The 21,659-nt window shown below is 41.1% G+C and overlaps 2 protein-coding genes across 6 annotated transcripts in view; both read right to left on the reverse strand.

The window, feature by feature from the left end:
- pappaa (pregnancy-associated plasma protein A, pappalysin 1a) overlaps positions 1-6,994 on the reverse strand; it is an 80,860-nt gene extending 73,866 nt beyond the window's left edge. Inside the window, exons 1-3 of the mRNA XM_088392209.1 lie at positions 6,446-6,994; positions 6,264-6,375; positions 5,055-6,159 (exon numbers count right to left, since the gene is read on the reverse strand). Coding sequence (XP_088248335.1) covers positions 5,055-5,073 — 19 coding nt within the window. The 5' untranslated portion in view covers positions 5,074-6,159; positions 6,264-6,375; positions 6,446-6,994. The remainder of the gene's footprint in view (positions 1-5,054; positions 6,160-6,263; positions 6,376-6,445) is intronic.
- Positions 6,995-9,318: 2,324 nt separating this feature from the next.
- Positions 9,319-21,659, reverse strand: part of znf618 (zinc finger protein 618) — a 43,785-nt gene continuing 31,444 nt past the window's right edge. For 4 of the 5 annotated variants that reach the window (XM_088391343.1, XM_088391348.1, XM_088391346.1 and 1 more), the window contains 8 exons: positions 21,498-21,587; positions 20,866-20,955; positions 20,168-20,245; positions 19,922-19,966; positions 16,846-16,923; positions 16,040-16,201; positions 14,757-15,850; positions 9,319-14,282 (listed from right to left, as the gene is read on the reverse strand). In XM_088391343.1, coding sequence (XP_088247469.1) covers positions 13,749-14,282; positions 14,757-15,850; positions 16,040-16,201; positions 16,846-16,923; positions 19,922-19,966; positions 20,168-20,245; positions 20,866-20,955; positions 21,498-21,587 — 2,171 coding nt within the window. In that variant the 3' untranslated portion in view covers positions 9,319-13,748. The remainder of the gene's footprint in view (positions 14,283-14,756; positions 15,851-16,039; positions 16,202-16,845; positions 16,924-19,921; positions 19,967-20,167; positions 20,246-20,865; positions 20,956-21,497; positions 21,588-21,659) is intronic. The other variant, XM_088391347.1, reaches the window with a different exon arrangement.

Consider the following 21,659-nt stretch of genomic DNA (forward strand, 5'->3'; position numbering starts at 1 on the left):
TAATCCCAAGTAGTAACTTTATGTCGACTTTCAATGTGATGTCTTTCCACAGACTGTGTGACGTTCTTTTCCATAAACTTTGTATTTACTTTTAGTTTATTTCCATTGACTTTACACATCATATTTCCACAAGCTTTAAGTTAAGTGTCTTTCCATTGACTTTACATGTAGACTCTGTCCTTAGAAACCTTAACTGTGGTGTCTTTTTCCGTAAAGACCGTCAAGTGGAATGTGCCTTGTGCTCGTCAGTTGCTGTTTGTTGTAAATGTGTGTTGCCACCGATCATAAAAGGAAAGCGGGAACAAACATTTAATATTTGCTTTCTTTCTTCATGCGTTGTTGCGACTTTGGCCCACATATTTCCCTTTGTGTCTCTTGTATGGGGTGTGTGGGGGGTTGTTGGGGGGGGACATGTAGGCATATTGAAAAGGTATGTGACCTTAAAAGAAAGGGACGCATGTTTTAAAACAGGGGCGAAACGTTTTACAGATTCAGCTGCACTTTTTTGGGGGTGGGGTGAGGGGTATCCAATACGTATTTTCTCACCCAAGTAGTAGAAATGCAAAAGTTTGAGTGTGAGACTAATGTCTGTTGTGTATTAAGTGGGGATTCGGCATCTTGTTACGCAATGAGATTGTTTTACTATAGTCTGCCTTGCAGCCCCGCCCCATTCGAACCCAGGGCCTTAGTTAGGCTACACCATCTCTCCTTATTACGCAAGATCATCCGGTTATTTTGAGATTTGACGCTCCAGAAATAACAACATCCAGTTTTAACCCACAGACACCTAAGAGGCCTAAGGCCAAGAAGTTGCCAGACCCAACAGACCCCACTTGCAATGTGTTTCCATAAGCTTTGCATTAAGAGCCTTTGCATAGGCCAGACCCCCGAGAAGCTGCATTCCGCTTCTCGCAAAGCATAGTGAACCCACTTTGCGCCATCAGTCGTTAGAATGATGACCAAAATTAGAATCGATCCTTTACGATGGAGCGCGTTGGTGTACATCGCCCAACTCCCGGGGCGATGTGGTCGCTTGTTCTCACTTGTGTTTAGAGAAAAGCGGTTGCGGCGTACTCCCGCAATAATCCCACTGCGTCATCCGAGCCACTGTGGAGCAAGAGGCAGCAGATAAATAGGAAAAAAAACACAGCCTCATAATCCATTAATGCACTGAGCTTAATCTGTGACTGTTTGAAAGTGCAAACCTAAATGCCGTCGCCTTTTCAAACATGGTGGCTGATCTTACGCCATCTACGTCCGAGTGTCAACTCCGTGTAAAGATAACTGTGACTATCGAGCACAATCATAAAAATATCCACAATAGGATTCTGTGACGCTGCCAGAACCTCAAATGGGCTTCTCTTTCTAAATAGCGTTAGAGAATAACCCATTAAAGCTTTTAAGAGTATAATCCCAACTCCAAACTAACAGCAGCGGCTCAAATTTTCAGCCATTCCGTGAAAACTGTCACGCAGAACACCCCCCCGCCCCCCAGCTCGGAAAAGAGAACCACTTGAGGGCCGCAAGCGACCGGCGTTGAGGTGTTGTTTGTTACTTTTAACCAACGGCAAAGATTATAGGGAAATGTATACGTGAAACGCATAAATCGGGTTTAATCTTTTCTAATGCTTTTGACAGCTGTCATTTTTTTTTTTAGATGCGCTTAGCATGGAAGGGCAGCTTGCTCACTGGAGTATTTATATGGTGTGAATGCTGGACAGGGGAAAGAGGAAAAAGCAGACCACAAAACAGTTACGTATGTTAGCATCAAAGATAATGCTAATGTTAAAGATGGTGCACGGTCTCATAAGTTAGCGAAAGCATTAATTTTGTTGGAATCCTGAAAGGATAGTATCAAAAGTTGACTTTTTTTTTTTAGGGTAAGAACAAGGGGTGAGGAGGTGCGCCAGCTCTGTCATGATGTTGAAAGGGGGGTGCGGCTTAAAAAGTTGGGGAACGGCTGATCTAAAGGATTATGAAGCAATAATTGGAAGGTCACATTTCAGCATTAGTCTGCTTAGCTCAGTGTAGATGTCAGTGTATAGTTGAGTCATTTCATCTCTGATTTCTAGCCTTGAATGATGTCTCCCATAAGACTTTCCATCAGCACATCATGATCTATTACATTTTACTCTTTTTTTTTCTAATTTCTATATTTCATCCCAGCATCTCTAACTCCCCCCGGTTGGCCACTTGATCTTCCCTCGTCCACGTGCTCCGGCATCCATTAGTCATAGCTTCCAGCTGTGGTGCGACACAAACACACGCAAACACACATAGGAGGAGGTGGGATCCCACCACGTTATTCATCCCAATCCCATCGTCCTAAACGCTGCTTGGCCTCTTGCTTGCGTCTTTGAGGTTGCACTTGAGCCAGTTTTGCCGATGCATGAGGAGCACTGACAAGACAAGACTCGCTCCAATCGACAAAATAATTTGGGTCCATGAAAGCATTGTCATGATTTGCAGGTTGACATTTGGCCCAAATTTCCTGTTTTTAAATGTGCTTTGATATGCAATGTGCTTCATGAATGAACCTGGGTTCTTTTGCCTAAAAAAGGACATACAGTCAAGAAAATCTCTCTTTAGGGGGTGCTTAAAAAAATGAGCTTAGATGGGCATAAAAAACTTCGCCCAGCATCCTGGAAGTGGTTTCAATGTATTAATAAGGTGATAAATAAGCCAAAACATTGAGTTTGTCTTCACAGTCCACTTTAAGAGAGGTGTTTTCAAGTGGATGTGTTGACTGAGTATTTTTGGACACTTTTGCTTTATGTTGGTTCATTACAAAAATTAATGAGCTCACAAAATTTATAGCCACCGCCGCTCGGTTAAGCAGTAATATAGACGAAAGCGTTAAGGTGCCAGGCTTTATGGTTTTTTTTGAGAAGATCAATTGTTCGTCAAAAGGGAGAAAGTGTGATGAATTGGTCTTAACAGGAAGGCCCCGGCGTTCAAAAAGTCGCCGTCACAGCCACATCCTGGAGTTTGGCTGCGGCTGTTGTGAGTGAGGCGTGTAGTAAATAATATTAATCCATTATGGCTCGGCGACCACAACCAAGGCTGCTGGAGCCTTGTTTGAATTGCTCTGCTTGCGGGGGAAGAATTATATGCGCCGAGTATGGCGCAGTCAGCACACCGCCGCTCGCCACCACCACTGCCCCTCCGTCTAGACGCTAGGAAACGTCCATATGGAGATGTTTAACGCGCTCGTTAGCCGGCCTGCTTGAAATACACTTGCACTGACGCTCGTCCATAAAAACACAAAGTCGAGTGCTTTGCGCGGACGAATGAACCGGGCTGACGCATCCGAGGATTTTTTTGGGCACGAGGCCACGCAGTTGCCAAGCGTGGCTGGAACAGCGAAGGCGTAAGGAATGAGATGATTCCTCGGAACGCTTCTTGAGGTAGTCTGATCCCTTTGGTTGAAGATGAGTGGAAAATGTTTGCTAAGGTGAATGGGATACGGCCCATTGGAAGAATATGAAAATAATAACTTCATTGGTTAAAGGCGCACCCCTTTCAATATGCACAACGTTTCACGCATGATCTCTTTTTTTAAAAACAGGCCATTTGCTAATGTTTTAATCCTCTCATCCTCTTGGACATTTCTTCGGATTGGGAAGAAATTTTCTAAAAGGAAAAAGTATCGACCTATCAAAGCCCCAAAAATGCCATTCACAAACATTTGAAGCAAAGCAACTTCTCTCCCTAACTCAATACTCAACAAAAGGTCATTTAATGACTTCTGAAGCGGCACACACACAATTCAACATAAAGTGCAGCAGAGTTAGCACAAACATTCCCAAGCTTACTAAACTGCGCTCCCCCTCCCCCTAAGATCCCAACAGAGTTCCCGGGTTCTTATTTTCTAAGGAAAAAGTCATAAATAGGAATATAAATACAATCGCAATGTTACAAAATTAACTTTTATATATTGACATTAACATTTTGAGGAGAAGGAAAAAAGTCATAATATTGATGGTCTGGAAAGCATTCATCCACTTTACATGATTTCCTTTGGGAAAAGTATTCTTACGAACCGATCACAAGGTCAAGCAGCATCATTTGAAAGGTTTGCAACAATCCGTCGGCCAAACCCGACATGAAAACATGCCGACAAATTCAAAGCACTCTCAAGTGTCCTTGAAGTTTTTCCCAATACAACAAAAGACTTTTTGCTCAGTACAGTTCATTTAAAGCAGCCAGGTCCCCCAACAAAAGCATATTTACACTGAACTAATGTTGATAAAACCGTGAGCAACACTAAGCAGGAAATTATTACAGAACTTATTCTTTTTAGATCAGCCAATCCCAAACTTGCAGCCCTTTTAACATCCGACTGAGACTCACTGAGTTGACCCTTGACCTTGGATTGCTAACCACATTTAAATTCTCAAGGGGGGGGGGGGGGGAGAAATGGGTGGAATGCCCAGCATGTATAAGGTCAACAACAAGAAAACAACACGACGTGAAGAATTCAACTCATTCACTTTGGAGAGCGCCCAGTGTGTCAACAACATTTTGTGTGTTGTTGACATGACTGAAATGCGCGGCCGAAATGTATATGCGGGGCGAAGGAGGCGGCGTAATGCGTTTAGCGGGCGGGCTAAGGCTGAAAAACACATGCTGCGGCATAAGTAAACAATGCAGATGAGCAAACAATGGGTGCATGCTGATTCACAGTCAACAATGCTACGCCGCACCTTAATGTGTCTGGGCCACACAATGCAAAAAGCCGATTATGCAAATTGGGGTTATCGAGGACACGCCGATGTAACAATGGCACCGAGTTGATTGAGCTGCACTGTATGCGTGTGTGTGTGTGTGTGTGTGTGTGTCTGTGTGTGTGTGTGTAAGCCACCATTCCCATGGGTAGCCTTTCCCAAACCCTATAGCTTCTGATGCGAGGCCTCATTATAGGCCCCGCCATCAATCAAGAGGTCAAAGGGTTGTGGCAGATCAATATAGCCTGATCAATCAGCTCATCTTTTTTTCTTTTTCTTTTTTTTTTTTTAATGACGTCGGGAATCATTAAACCTTGTAAAACCAACCTTGCCTCCTGCCTTGCATTTTCCTCCCTCATTTTGAAGGACACTGCCAAGGACTCCCGACATGGACGTGCGTCATCACGTTGCACCTGGAGTGCCCTCGCCACATCTGCGACACTTTGCAAGGAAAACACAACCACACACAGACACGCACGCACACACTTGCACGCAGTCGACGTTGTTTAAGCTCATATTAGAGTATTGACACGTTACCATGGAGAAAAAAAACCCCATAAAAACATCAAATAGTACGGCGATTAGCCGCGCTTACTCCCATTTAACTATAAATCATGCATCATGTATCCAAATTGCAAGCTCATTCTCTTTTCATGCCAAGCTTTGGAAAATTGCGATGAGCCATTAGCTTTAATTATCAAAGCTAATAAATGGGTCATTTTTCAGCATCCTATCAAATCAAAATTGCCCAATTGGCGCCTGTGCCAGGGAACTATTCTCCCACAGGAATCATCAGAGCCAAAAGAGGTTACAAATCATGGAAAAATGAGAGGGGAGAATTTAGAATAGGGAACTACACTGTATGCTAAATCACAAATTTGTTTTGATTTTTTTCCTTTTAACTGTATACTCGAATGAGATCTATCACTCAAGTATTTGAACGAAGACATTTTTATCCTCGCTATAAAACGCCACAATGGATATGAAATAAGGTAACCTCAACGTGATTGAAGTGTCAACTTTGCCTTCTGAGGTGATGAATTATGTCATTTTTCACAATATAAAATCGTTCTCTTACGAGAAGGCCTCTCGACATTGTTTGGTCAATATACACAAAGGATAAAGAAATACAATTAACTCCTACTTCTTAAACTTGCTCATTTTTGGGATGGTGGTTCTGTCCAATGTAAATGCAGTATGACATTTGTTACCATGACAACCAGGGGTAGAAACTGGGTGGGGGCAGTTGTCATCTAAAGCATACCTAACTGTTACGTAACAGTGTGGCGGGAGTACAGAGGTCACATAGGCTCGTCAGAAAAAAGTAAAAAAGTTTACTTACATTTTGATTTCATACTTGATGAGTGGGCAGGGATTCCAAAGGCTCACTTATTTTGTATGCCAGGTATTAAAAAAGTAAAGTTGCCAGATTCTGAAGTTTCAAAGAAAGCATTTACTATTCTGCAACAAAAGAGTAGCTCTATTTTCAAAGGCTTGCAAACATTAAAAACAAATTACTTCAATTTTAATACTTACAATTATTGACATCACAAAAATTGTGAGTTTCCTCCCTGAGATGCTTTGCCAGGTTTTGATTTGCTGGTCGTTTCTGGGTCTTGATGACTTTAATTGTCTTCATAGGACAGCACTAATAAGAGAAGGGAAGTTAGAAAAACATCGATGAAAAAAAATATTGATTATATATGAATATTACTTACATTGGACAGGTGAAACTTATTGCAGATTCCTGGGGAGAGAAAATGAAATGAGCTATCCAAGCTATTCACTTGGTACAAAATAATCAGGGGCAAGATCCTGAAAATGCAATGGAAGACATTTTAGAGAGGAAGGGATGGGGAAAAAAAGGCAAAGGAACAACAGGAGGAGCAGATTGTTTGAGGAAGAGGAGTCAACTTTAGTAACTTTGCGACTCATAGTAACTTCCTCGCCAAGTTACACACTCTGATAGAGAATCAGTGGTGGCAATGACGCATGTGTGCGAAGAGCAAACAAGCCTGTTTCCCTAAATCCAACAGTCCACAATGCAAATGACACGCGAGCTTTTTCCAGCTGCACGGAACGTCCGGATCATGGTGGCGATGAATAAATGATGACAGTGAGATCTGTTGGGTTGGGTTGAAAGGGATTGAGGGGAGAGACCTGGGGTGGTGGGGGGGAATGATGTTTTAGGGGCTATTTATAGCACCGCTGCAGAAATTTAACCTTGACCTCCTTTCGGCACAGCAACCGTGCAGCCCGGCCTCCTCCAGTTAAACGTCACTTTTTTGACTTGGACATGAATTTTTTAAATGCCTCGGAAATTCCCCATCACGGGGCTTCACTTGGGGAATTTGTGGTGGTGGATGTTTGGGGGAACACATTGTAAATATTTTTTTGACTTGACTTCCTCTCTAATTTGCAATTAATATTTAACTTTTCCACTTGTGGAATATTTGAACACAAGGTGTGTCCGAAAAATTCCAGGAACAGCATCACAAAAGATGAATTTCAAATCTGAACTATACGATAAGCAAAAGTAAGCAAACAAAAAGTAATCCCCATAAGTCTAAATACATTTTCCACAGTTTTCTGCAAAGTCTTTGTGCACTCCTGGAAGGGTCAAAACAGTTCACTTTGATGACCCCCTTAATCTTGAAGGGGGGAGGGGGGGCACAGAAGATTATATAGATATTATTGAGAGCTTTCCCCAGGTTGTTCTTGACCAGGAATCCTTAAAATTGCATCGTCAAGCTGGATCAGTTTAACCTGCCAGGACTTTCTGAATAAAGCAAACGGAGCAGGATCTCTGTGGACATGCTGCTTGACCTTCACCCCCAAGATATTGTGACACCAATCTTAGAACTTTTCTGACACCCCGTTGACTTTAATGCAATTTTACATGTATGTATTGTAAATGTAGGCCTATGTAACTGCAGAGTCAGCCAGTGGAGCGGGAAGACAATGCAGTGCGGGCAAGGCGCCAGATGCAGGCTGTGGGGCTTGTGAGGTCACGGCCTAGGTGGAGTGTTAGCGGGAACGACACCTGACAGCAAGCCGGCCCGATGCGCCTTGGCACTTCTGTACATTCGTGTCACTCCTGATAAGTCAGGTGCTCCATACAGGAAGGAGAGGAAGAGGAGGAAGAGGAGAATGCCTCTTCCTTCCTGATTGTTCTTGCTCAGTGAGGAGACGAGCAGGATTGCTCTACCCAGACCCCTTTCTATATGGCCCCACAGTAAATTAGATTAGTTTGACGAACGCTTCTTTTGGTCATTATGGTTGTATTTCCTGCGTGCATGCATGCATCAACCAATTGTATGACTTGACTCAACTAAAACTATCAAATGATTAATTCAGAGCAGCTTGGCAAGTGATGGAGGTGAGACAGTGGCAAGCAGTGACAAAGATATTTATATATTAGTAAACTTAACTGCGGAAGAACAGGGGGATATTTAATTGTGGTTGACTTTTAAGCCACTCTAGACCAGGTTGTACATTAAATCTAAAGTGACACTGCCATCTAGCGATCAAGTATAGTATAAAGGACATGTTATCAAAAAAGGTCGTGGGATACTAGCAAACCAAAGATGATATATATATTTATGTACTGAAACAATTATCGTCTCAATCTACACACACACAACTATTTAGTTGACTTGTTATTTGAAAACAAAGCTCTTGCATACATAATAGGTTAATCACACAGGCTTGTGCTCACTTTGCCATCTACTGGAAGAACATTGAATTGTTCTGCTTGTCACTGAGTTAATTTAAAATCCTTTATGGGAATCACAGGTAGAAATCCCACCTTCACGGTATTAACATATTCATCTATTAATACATTATTCACAGGATGCCAGTGATCCAAATATCTCTGTGAAAGCTTGGAAATAATTGAAAAAGGATGTCATTCATCCCGAAAATCTATATCAAGATTCAAGAAGTTTATTGGCCATGTTTGGGCATGCCAAACAAGGAATTGATCTCAGCCTCACCTTTAGGTGACTAACAACATTCAGGACATATGCGAAAATTTAATCAATCAATCCATCAATCAATCCATCCATGAATCCATCCATGAATCCATCCATGAATCCATCCATGAATCCATCCATGAATCCATCCATGAATCAATCCATGAATCAATCAGTCCATCAATCAGTCCATCAATCAGTCCATCAATCAGTCCATCAATCAGTCCATCAATCAATCCATCAATCAATCAGTCCGTCCGTCCGTCCGTCCGTCCGTCCGTCCGTCCGTCCGTCCGTCCGTCCGTCCGTCCGTCCGTCCGTCCGTCCGTCCGTCCGTCCGTCCGTCCATCCATCCATCCATCCATCCATCCATCCATCCATCCATCCATCCATCCATCCATCCATCCATCCATCCATCCATCAAATATCTACATCAAAGAAACAAAATATAATTTAGGACATTGTAAAAAAATATTCCACTGAAGAACTTCAGAGACGGTTTTGGTGCATGGTACATCAGGAATTAATACAATATCTGCCCATTTTTCCTTACAAGAATGCTCCAAATCTGTAAAATTGCGATGACGCACATGTCGACCCAAGAATGGCATCATGTACACATTTCAGACACAGATTAGGATTTTATTCACACATCACATACTACAGTGGGTTATGTAGTCCAGAAATAGTTTTGAACAGCGCTGCCATTAGAAGACATAAAACAAAAAGACATTGAACCCTTGTTTTGTCGTTATATAAAAATAGTGTTGCTACAAAAGTATAAATTAGGCTTACTAATAAGACAACTCAGGTGGGAATCTACACAGGAAGAAAAAAAGGATCAAACGTATTGTATAACAGTAGAAAATGAATAAAAACGCCTGTAAAATAGGATTAAAAGCAACACACGATTGTTGACCTGATCTGATATCGCAGACTAGAAGGTAAAGGAGAACACATCTCAGTGTTAGCATATTTTTACAACTGACGTCTGAATAAGTTAAAATCAAACTTAGAGTGGCTGGCCTAACAGTATCTAAGTTGAGTTCTTTGATCGTATCAAAAGACTTATTTTTGTTGTTTTTCCTTAAAATGCTACTGTAGAAAAAAGAGGTATAATGTTATCGGCGCTCCCTACTGTGTCTCGAAATTGATGGTGCCCCCCTCATGGCATAAAAACAGCAGTTATTTCGTATTTACATAATACGTCCTGGGAAAACGGATGATGTCGACCACGCATTTGCACCGCCCCATGATCAGCAGTACCTTGGCCGCCTCCCTCCACACCCTAAGAGGCTAAATACAGTCTGACATGAAAAAAGAAAAACTGGCTTCAAAGTGTACTATCTTATAACCTTATTAAAAAGCATGCATAATTATTCTATGATAGAATTCTCATTTCAGCAAAAACACAAAAAAATACACGCTAGTTCTGGGGTTCAATTATGTTGACGCGAGCATCGTGACGTCAACTAATGGCATTTTGTCCCAGAGCATATCCTATTTAAAGTACATGGTTTACAAAAAAACAAAACGCTACTACAAATCCCTTCATCTATTCCCGGCACAAAGAAAAAGCTCTAACTTTAAACCATTTTTAATGTTTGTTTTTTTACAATGAGCAGCAACACTACCTGTTAAATATTGAGGTAAACCATTGAATTGGTGTATTTCGAATAAAGTACATTTTTCCTGTACTCATTTCAAATATATTTAAAAAAGGATTAAGTGATAACCCTATAGTATAGTTAATATGTAGTATGGCATTGACTGAAGTGAAATGGAGTGCATGATTTGACCGCAACCAGCACAGGTGCTGGTGAAAGTCTACAGAAGACCACTAAGATTAGTTTTGCTATTTTTTTACAAAAATCATTTACGTAAATGTGGCATGTGAAAATTTACCCCCGTTTTTTTTTTTTTTAATTGCTTGTAAGTATACGTGACTCACAAGCATTTTTAAATCTTCAAAGATGTGACAGGCAGTTTTTTTTTATATTATGCCTGGTTTGCTGTGATAATGGTCATCACATTTTTACAATTTTTAACATTTTTTTTTAAATCAGCGATGCAACGGTTCATAATATGTGTGATTTGCTGTGATAATGGTCAACACATTTTTACAATTTTTAAGTATTTCTTTTGAATCAGCGATGCAACGTTTCCATTTTTTTGCGCTGATTCCAAAATTGCCCCCATTATTTTTCTCTGGCACATCAGGTTTTCAGAATAATAATCATATAAGATGTTATATATGTTGTAATATGTATAAATTAAAGGTTAGGATGAGCAAAAGGCATTTTTTTTAAACGTCATACCTATAAATTACAACGTATGGTAACACTCGTATTGCGCAAGCTTTTATAGGTCAAGTAAAAATATCTCAAAAACGTGATGTGCTTGAAGAAAAAAGTAAAGGCATTGTTAAAATTACCATCACAATTTAGCGACACAAATCCATCCCTGATTAAAAAATATGCTGTTGGCCAGTGTTAATATACGAAATAATACAAAAACCGGATGCTTTCGTAATACCTGTTTATGTTACCCGAATGTTTCTGGAGAAGACCAGAGCTCAGAGCGTTGTAAGGTGGTGATGTCGGTAAAAAAAAAAAAAATACAAAATAAAATTTAAAAAAAAAATTTGTCATCAGGGGAACTGAGGTATACAGTACCAGAATAAAACAGTATCGACAGGACTTTTTTTTTTTTCTTCAATTTACTGGCGCTTCTTTGTTTGGCTACATTTTGTTCACGTCACAGTTCTCCGAGTCAAATAGCACAAGAGCTTTCCCCACAGACGTCAAGATTTTTGGTCTTAAAGTTTGAACACGTTTAGTTTTTAAGATTGTCAACACCACCCACCTTACTATTGGGACAAATCAACTCTTAATACACCTAAGCCAGAAGGACAAGATCGTTGGGCGTTTAACTTTTTTAAATGGGAACGCACAAAAAGAGTCCGATTGCTTTTATACTGGGCCTAACTTATTTGCCTTTTGCTGAAAATCTTTCAGAGAGCTAGCAGTCTGAGGATGATAGCTGGCTCACTTTCATGAAATAGGGCTTGCTTCTAAAAAGTAGCTAATTCAAGGGAGTGCTCTGCAATTCTTTAGCTATGGGGTATGTTGAGAAACGCATATCCACAGATGTTAAAAAGTTGCCTGGAACCTGTTTAGGATTCTGAGAATAATTCATAATACTAAAAACTTATGAAAATGATTCTTCATTGAATAAAGAAATGCATATGGTATAAAGATACTGAACATTTTTAGCCATAAAAATAATGTTAATTGATAGCTCATTAAATGTTTTTCAAGGAAGGTCTTCAAATGTGAACGCGCTATATAAATAAAGATGTACTCTATTGTACTAAATCAGGGTGCTCGGTGCCTCGCAAATACAGACATAATTCTAAAAGAAAAAAAAGAAATAGTGAATGGCAATATCAGTGTAATTTTCAATTAACTAAAAAAAATGTTTTCTAAAAATCATAAATATTGAAAATGTGTGATGTCTATAACATTTTGTGAAGCTTAAATACGAATTATTCACTGTTTGAATAGAATACCAGAGAATATATAAGGATAGTATTTGAAGACAATTATGGTGTAGACTTTTCATATTATTGGGGGGGCAAAAGCACTTGTTAATTTGGCCATAGTGCATTTAACCACTAGAGGTCACTGTTTTCAACAGTCAGTCAAACTTGCTTTGAAAAACTACAACAATAAATACAAATAAATGGGATGTCGCTGAGAAGGCGATAAACTAGCAACGTAAAGGCATTTTTTTTGTAAAAAGGGAAGTGATATAAAGCCCCGACAACGCAGCTCCCATTCATCCAAGGCAATTTAAGGAGGTATTTTCCTGCCCCCCTCCCAAAAAAAAGGTACTTGACATTATTAATAAGGGAGATGGCAGGCTTAATTATTCCTTTGAGGGACATTTCTGTTTCAATTTCCACAAAACAAGAAAGTGATTGACGGTGGGAGCAGCGTGTCTGTTATGTGGATTTTGTTGTTTGCCCTTCCATAACCATAAACTTTTGCTTATTGCCTTAAGAAATTAACACAAGCCCCGCTGAAGGAAGACTAACCTATATTGACCAAATAACAAAACGCGCCTAGGACTTATGTAATTACCAGAACTGTGGCTATTCACATTACTGTCATTTGCCTGTAAATAAAAACACCATATTTTAAAAAAATCAACAGCAGGTCGGCATATATCTCTACAGTGAGCAAGCTAAAACTGCCTAGTGATTTAAATATATTAAATACAAATTTGGCTGTACCCTAAGTATGACTGTTAACAACATAATCATGGAAAACCCCAAATGTCTGATCAGAGTTGTCTCGTGTGCCTACAATCCAAGCAGTGCGGCTAGCACAGGTAGCAGCAGGAAACTGGATTTACACAGCAGGATACAATTCTGATTTTCTGTTATCGATGTAGGTGTGTCATGGAAGTGGAGCTAGAAAAAAGGAAAAAAAAACGGCATGCAACTGGATACCTTCAAATCAAAAATCCTGTACGTGTTAAATTAGAACTAGCCACTGATGTAGACCTGCTGTGTAATTCCAACCAAAGTAAAGAATCATAAAACTTAGTACAAAAGTGAGTTTAGCAGCTTTGGGGGGTAGGTTGCTGAAATAATTTCAATTTCTGTGGCATTGCCACAAATTTGGTAGACTCAAAAGGTGCAAAAGGCAGTGAAATTTCTGAACCGCTTGTGTGTCGCATTTGTGTCACCGACCACACTCATACTGACCTTACCTGCCATCATGTAAGTCTAACAGCATGTAGCCTTTAAAGCAGTTGAGTCTTCAGGCCAGAAGAAAGAAGCTCACCTGACACAGCTACTGTTTCATCCCTAAAGCACTGAACACCTCCAGGTCAGTGTGTCATACAGTATGTGACAAGCCTTAATGTTCCAAGTGCTTGCGATCGAAAATTATTTTCAGTCTTTCCACACAAGTTTTACAGTCGGTCTAAACCTATATTATATAAATAAGTCTGTGGTGGAAGGTGAAGGTTTGGTCGGTTAGCCCATGTTGGAGCGAAGGAAAATGAGTTTGTTCATTTCTTCAGCGGTTACCTGCTGCCTCCTCTTCATGGCCAGGCTCTGCTCGCACACCGTGACGCATTCGCTGCGAATGCCTACCGCCGGCACGGCCAGGAGCCACAGTGCCAGGCGGGCAAGCCTGGGAAACCTGTCGCCCATTGTGGAGCTCCAGTATTGGAAGAGATCGGTGGTGCCTTGGAGAAGAGGCTCCGCCAAGTACTGGAAGATCTCTTGCCTGACGTGACTTTGACTCTCCTCGTTGGTGGACAACGTCACCCTTGAAAGGCCGCCATTGCTTCCGGCTCCCTCGACTCGGGTTATTTTGGGCATGGGCGGGCCTTCATTGTCCCGCTCCTCGCCGCAGGACGCCCCGGCAGCGGTCATGCCGCTGTCCCTAGGTTCGGCCGCAAGTTCGCACGCTCGGGAGATTATGTCCTCGTGCTGGTAAGCAGGAACTGAACGCAGCTTGAGCTGAGGGTCCAACACCATGGCCACTTGGTGAGCTCGCTCAACCTGAGGACAAGATGGTTGTTTCTCGTGTCATTACCATGATTTATCCATCAAATTTACAGCAGTGATTCGTCCCAAACAGAGTTAGCGTGCCAAGCGAGATAATCACGGGTGCCACGAAATGATCCAATTTCACTCAAATTGTTTATTGATTACAGATGTAGTGCTACTTTGAGATACAAGTGATATTACTTTGCAATTGGAAACTTGAGATATTGCTGTATTGTGGCAGTGAACTCAGTTGAACTTGCCTCACAATATGAAGCAGCAGTTAACAAAACTTGAAAAATTCAGAAAAACAGGGGCTTTATCTCGTAAATACCACTCCAAGTCGAAGCCTAGAAACATTTAGATATGCTCTGCTAAAAAATATTAATCTTACAGTGTAGCAGTTCTTCAATTTCTCATAGGAATCATCAATAGCGATTTAAAACCGTTCCAACAATAACATTTGCAATGATTTAGGAAGTACATTACCTTAAAATTCTCCTTGAGTGCTTCTAGGAAATAGTGGCAGAGTTTGCTGGCCATGCCAGTTCCTGCTTCTCCAGCTTTGGAAGTGAAGAACTTCTCAAGACGCAAGTATACGGGTAGCACCTGCTGCAGGGTGGGCCTCCTTTGGCTGCTCAGTTCAAGTGCCGCCAGGCGCAGAGGGGCCAGCAGACAAGTCAGCGTGCCGAGCAAATGCTTGTTGAGGCCCTGGAGCAGCGGTGCTGTGGACTTACTGCGTCCGTACGTCTCACAGATGTGCTCAAAGTGGGCGTGGACCTGCAGGAGTGCTTCGGCCGTACGGTCCCAACAGGGAGGGGTGGGGCACTGGGCAGCGCTGCCCTGCGCGCCCTCTTCATTCATGCTTAGGGAAGTGTTGGTGTACTGCTCCTCCCTCAGCGTCAGTGTGGTGGAGGCGGAGATGTCTTTGCACGTGGCGAGGAGTTCAGCCAGATCGTGAAGGCCTCGAGCCTGCAGGCTACGTTTCCCCAGGACTGCCTGGACCACTGCCCCGAGCGAACATCCTGCGCAGCGCAAGCATATCCTGCCCCTGCCACCGAGTGAAGATGCCCCGAATCCGGCAGCCGACACCCGGGGCTCTGCCACGTACACAGTGCGAATGTCTGACATCACAAACTCAGACAACACATTCTGGACCCAGTGGTGAATCTGCTCCGGTCCCTCCCTTAGTTCCGCCTCCCGCACTCCAAGTACGTAACGTTTCAGTCTTGAACCCTCCACTTGGTACGCTGTCAGAACGTAGCAAGCGTCCGGGCCCGTAGTCTGAGAGTGGCAGGTAACTGCGATGCCAAGTGAAGCATTGGAGCCGAGGGCGCATGTCACCTTGACCTTGACCTGGTTGTACATGCGGGGCAGCTGACGCAGCGCCAAGGCACTCATGTTGCCGAGGGCGTCACGGGTTGAGTAGGCACCGTGACGTGCCCCCGTGTCAACCAGCGTCTGTGCCAGCTTGAGGAAGTCCTTGCTGTTGAGCACGTTGAGCATGTTCAGATCAGAACACATTACCCGTAAGAGACGTTCAGCCACCTGTAGCCGCTCCTTCTCAGGCAGCCCATTATTATCTGGACACAAAGAAATGCCATTTAGGAAAATACAATTAAAACAGGTCATAATGAACCTTGACTGAGTTGTAATTGCCGAAGACTTATCGCGCATTTTTGAGTGGCTTTTAAGGCAAATTCATAATTAAAATGTAGTTTTGAGTAATATTGAGGTATCACTTCAAATGTATACATTTACTAAAAACATACGGTTGACATTGTGGTTCCGCTGGACGAGACTTTGAGGTTGTATCTGTAGTTTCACTGGAGGATGGGGGGGCTGAGCAGGAGACACTCTCCACAGTGGCTCCTGAGGACCCGAGGCTGAGGAGGTTTTTGGAGGGTCCCCTTTGGTATGGTTCTCGTTGTCAGCTGAGGAAAATAGAGAGTAACAAAAACGACTGTGATATTGCAATCTTGAAATTTAAGAAAAATGTTGAAGTTAAAAAAAAAACAAAATAAAATAAAAAGCAAAAGAAGCTACAAATATAGGCACTGCGACACAGAAACAAAGTGAGTGAGAGAATGTGAATGTTTCAAATATGGTCCGGATTTAAAATAAAATGTCAGATGAATCATTTCAACAATCAGTTCTCACATGCAGATCTGACAAATGCTGTCAGATTAATTTGATGAGTGGCCCTAATGTCAAAACAAAGCAGTGGAAAATGAAAAATAAAATGGACGGTAATCATAATCCAAAAATAATTATAAATCCTGGATACGCCTAAGTTATCTCTGAAACTGGCACATGAACGAACACACTTTATGTTGAGAACAAATATTATGACTAAGCCATTGCACAGCTATCTGATTATACTACTCGAGGAAAAACAAAACAAAAAAAATCGTCTAAACCATGTGTCCCAGAACCAGATCTGCAACAACCACATGGGAGAACTTGATGCCTAAAACATTTTTTGTTTTACAGACTTTCACATCAATTGCAGCCATTTGAAATTCAGTGCTTGCTTCGCTGCTGAGCTTCAACATGCATTTTGTGGGAGTGGACTCACCAGCGTGGGACTGCATGTGCTCCAGCAGGTTGTTGTAGAACTGGAACTGGATGCCACAGGCACCACAAGTGTAGGGTTCTAAAAAATCACAAGGCCCAGAAGAGAGTTGAATCTCTCTTTGGTGACAAAAGAGCAAATGCTAGTGCATCTAGCTGCTTCCATCTATGCCACGTGCAGGCCTATATGATCAACCCTACTGAGTCGGGAAGGGATGCACGATAACTGTTTTTTTTCCCTCCTACCGATAACTGCTACCAATCAGTGGTAACTCAAACTGAGTAGCAAATTGGCCGGAGAAACCAAGCGCCCCTCAAAAAATATATAAAAACCACAAAAATTACTAATTAAGCTCAAACTACAATAGGACACAGACTAATGGAAAACCTACAAATATGTTATACAAGAGCTGCTAAAAATTGTTTTTGGCTACTGTCATTATACAGTCTTTGCCACCTCTGAGAATCCGATTTCTGAAAACCACATACACCAGATTAAAACATACCACTTAACTCAGCATGCTTCTCTTTGTTAACTCAAGGAATCGACTTTACCAAACCTTTTGCCAAACAAGACATTGTATACTATTAGAACAAATGTCCAAATTATTATCAAAAAAATATTCCTGTATAGATAAAAAAAAAAAAAAACATCATACATGATGACAAATGTTGGGTAGGAAGATTACATCAGAAAGTGGACAATCACATGTTTGACTACTCTGAACTTTAGATGGTGAGCAATCTCAAAAGCTTTGTTGTGTATCAGAACCTTGCCAGAGATAAAGTTAGCCTCATTGTGATTAGATGCAGTCTTAAAGTCCCAGAGACATCTTTTTTTTTTTTTCAATTAGAACGGAATTTGATAGAATGTATAGAGAGAACACATTTGCCGCATTGGAAATTAAAAATGGACACCGATTACTACGAATAAAGCTAAAATTAAATGCCAGTTTATCGATCGGGTTCCGCACGCAGCCACACTGGTGGCGCCATTACTGTGACGTCACAAATTGAGCATCCGGATCTCAACAAACCCAAACAACATGTCGGATGATAGCGACAGCTCAGTTTCTAGCGGCAATATTAGCATCATTTTATCCGATTGGGAAACCTCTTTTGACGCAGAATATGATGAATCTAGCAGTTCACTTGGGCTGAGCTGAGCACGTTTTCTGAATTGTGCCCCTCCCATCACTCTGGTTAGGTTGGCATAGTAAAAAGTGCTCTTGGGGGCTTTAGAGTGCAGAGTTGATCTCGGCACATGAAGCAATGACCACCTGCAACGTTTGGTTTAGGTTTTATAAGCATTTTTAATTTTATTGCTTAAATGGCATTTTCTCGACGAGCTGAGCACGTTTTCTGAGATGTGCCTCTCCCGTCACTCTGGTTAGGTTGGCATAGTAAAAGGTTCTCTAGGGGGCTTTAGAGTGCCGAGTTGACCACGGCGCATGAAGAAATGACAATCTGCAGCGTTTGGTTTAGGTTTTTGCGCTTTTTTAATTTTATTGCTTAAATCGCATTTTCTCGACGAGCTGAGCACGTTTTCTGAATTGTGCCTCTCCCATCACTGTGGTTAGGTTGGCATAGTAAAAAGTTCTCAGGGGGCTTTAGAGTGCCGAGTTGACCACTGCGCATGAAGAAATGAACATCTACAGCGTTTGGTTTAGGTTTTAGGCGCATTTTTAATTGTATTGCTTAAATCGCATTTTCTCGACGAGCTGAGCACGTTTTCTGAATTGTGCCTCTCCCGTCACTGTGGTTAGGTTGGCATAGTAAAAAGTTCTCAGGGGGCTTTAGAGTGCCAAGTTGACCACTGCGCATGAAGAAATGAACATCTGCAGCGTTTGGTTTAGGTTTTAGGCGCATTTTTAATTGTATTGCTTAAATCGCATTTTTTCGACGAGCTGAGCATGTTTTCTGAATTGTGCCCCTCCCGTCACGCTTTGACATATTTTTGTTTACATTCACTGAAGCTAAACACGAACAACTTGAAACGTCACTTCCAGCTTCTTCCCCAGTCTAGAAGGAGGCCGCTCGGTGCAGTCAAACTCGTCTGCGCGGCAAATTTAAATTAAATTTTTCAGAGCAACCGATTCCTTTTCGTTGTTTCGATCGTCAATTTATATTTATAAGCCCATAAGCTAACTAAACCTGATTTATACATATACCGGTGTCTCTGGGACTTTAAACTGAATCAATCTTGCTATACATCAAGTGTGCTCCAAAAAAATGAATACCTGGTACGTACTAGCCGCAGAAACTTTGAATCGGTTGACCAATTTATTGTATCTGTGCTAAAATTGTTCAATATTATTATTACTAGCCAGCACCACTCCAAATGCATGTCACATGAGAACTGTTCACAAAAGATGCTGCCTGACTAATATGTGTTGTGTCCCCGTAAACATAAAAATCGTACCGGATGTTCTTGTGACACTGCTCTCAATCTTTAGATGGTGTCTGGTGGTTTGTTGTGAGTAACGCAAGCACCAAGTTCGATGTGCGAGTTGCCCCGTGAGCATTTTGTCCACAAAATGAAAGGAGCACACCTACGTTGATCGTTTTCAGACTAATCCTTTGGGAATTCTCATTCCAGAGGACTGCACCGATTATCAGCACTCTTTTCACCCGGGCTACATATTGAACAAAACCGCTCTTTGTGGCCTTACTTTCAACTACAAGTTGTTAATACAGCCTAACAAGTTCCTAGGATGTGCAAGGCATTTTAAAATCCCCGTTGCATTTAAAAATGCAAATGATCAAAAATTATGACTTTGAATTTTGCAATACAGTGTTGAAAAGTGTCTTGTTTCTGTTCTGAGGAGAAGCTCATGACACACTTTGAAAAGACCGGATCTAAGCCTCCACAACCAATGGAAAAAAAAAAAAAAAAAACTAATATTCATCCTCTTAAGCATTCTTTCCCCATTGATGATAAATGTAGCAGATTTGTGCAGGAGACTCACAATGGCTTACAGAGAACGAAAAGTGACATGAAATGAAGAGCTGTGTATGCAAACTGTACATTTCTATGACGCAGAAAGATGTAGATGTACAGGGGTGGGGCTGGCACTTACTCTGAGGTGTAGGGAAGGAAGTGGCCACCAGAGGGCTTGGGGTGCCTGTGAAGAGGAAGAAGAATGAGAAGAGGAAGGCACTATTACTGTACCGTCCTTTCTTCTTTTTTTCTGCATTTTGATTAATTAATGGTATAATAGTGTGCAGAGGCGTCACACAGGCACTTGCTTTTTTGAGGGAGCCAATACTTTATTTAGTAAATTTACTGTTGCATAAGGAAAAGAACGACGGGATTAACAACTCACCGCTTGAATTCCGAGAGCTGTTTGTGTCAACCAGACTAGACTGCAATGCATTTTCCAGTTTCCGTCTGAACTGACTGCCTGTGTGAAAGCAAAAGCAGTAGACACTAATTGTAATGTTGCATGTAAAGTTTTTTTTTTTTTATGTTGAAAGTAACCATAAAATCATTATGCAATTTTAATGTTACAGCATACTATACATCTTAATATACAGTATATTCTCAAAGGGACAACATGATGAAACATTTATTTTTAATGGCTTGGATACAAATAGTAGATCCCTGGAATGCTTTTTTTGTTCTGTCTATTTTTGAAAATGTGACCGTGAGAGAGCCAGGCATGTTGGGGGTCTGTCTGATTTACACACGTGGACAAAATTGTCCGTACCCCTCAGTTAATGAAAGGAAACCCACAGTGGTCACAGAAATAACTTGAATCTGACAAAAGTAATCCAAAAAAATAATTGCCAATAAAAATATTTTTATATTTTTTCATATTTTTTCAATTGTGGTTCAAAACGGAAACCAATACAATGGTGTCCGATGGCATTGTTGTTGCAAAAGTGAACAACACTGCTGAAATTTCAAAGCATTCTTATGCCGTAATCACACAGATGATGAATAATAAGTCTACAATCTATTTATTGTACTTGCCTTTGTCTTTTTAGCAAATGCAAAAAAGAAAAAAAATAATGTGCTTACTCTTTATCTTATCAGTTTGGCTGTGGCCAAATTTACTCATATCCAAGCTCCCACACTCCTGCACCCGAGACGCCGTCAAATCAAAGGGGCCTAAAAGGAGAAACATAAAAACATTAAGCGATAATGGGCATTAAATAGCCACATGCTTTGAGGAATTATAAATAACACTTTATCACTATACTGTACATAATTTCTGCCAGTATCAAGTACTATTTTGTATCATTAAGAAAGCAAAATGAATATATCGTGCTGATTTAATCATATTTTGCAAAGGATATTTAAAAAAAATATTTACAGAGAAAAATAAATACAATAAACATTGTATTCCAAGACAGAACCTTGCTGAACTTTAACGTGCAGTTTACTAACTACAAAAAGCTTTTTGTTCATCATTTGCTAAAAAGACAGAGGCACGTTAGCCGTCACATTGGCTCGGTGTGTTTTACCAGCAATTATTGACTTCACAGTAATGATGTTGAGCTGGGGGAAGAGATTCAATTTATAAGCCAATCAAGGGCATTAAAAGACAATAAATGTTCAGGTTATTTTATATCAGATTTTACAGAAGTGTAGAAACCACTTTCACTTCGAGAAATAATAAAAAAAAAAAAAGAAAAAAAAAAAGGACTCACTCATGGGTGTGTGAAGTGCGACGTGCTCCTGGTATGGGTTGAAATATTTGTACTGCTTCCCACAGAACTCACAAACAAAGCAGCCCGTTTCTGCAGAAGAGGAGGAATGCACGCACAGGAAAATGTCTTCAATTAAGATTTTTTAAAAAAAAAGTACAGTAG

Source organism: Syngnathus floridae, chromosome 12 (genome assembly GCF_059516105.1).
Source record: "Syngnathus floridae isolate MCC-2025c chromosome 12, RoL_Sflo_1.0, whole genome shotgun sequence".
In the NCBI taxonomy this organism is placed as follows: Eukaryota; Metazoa; Chordata; class Actinopteri; order Syngnathiformes; family Syngnathidae; genus Syngnathus; species Syngnathus floridae.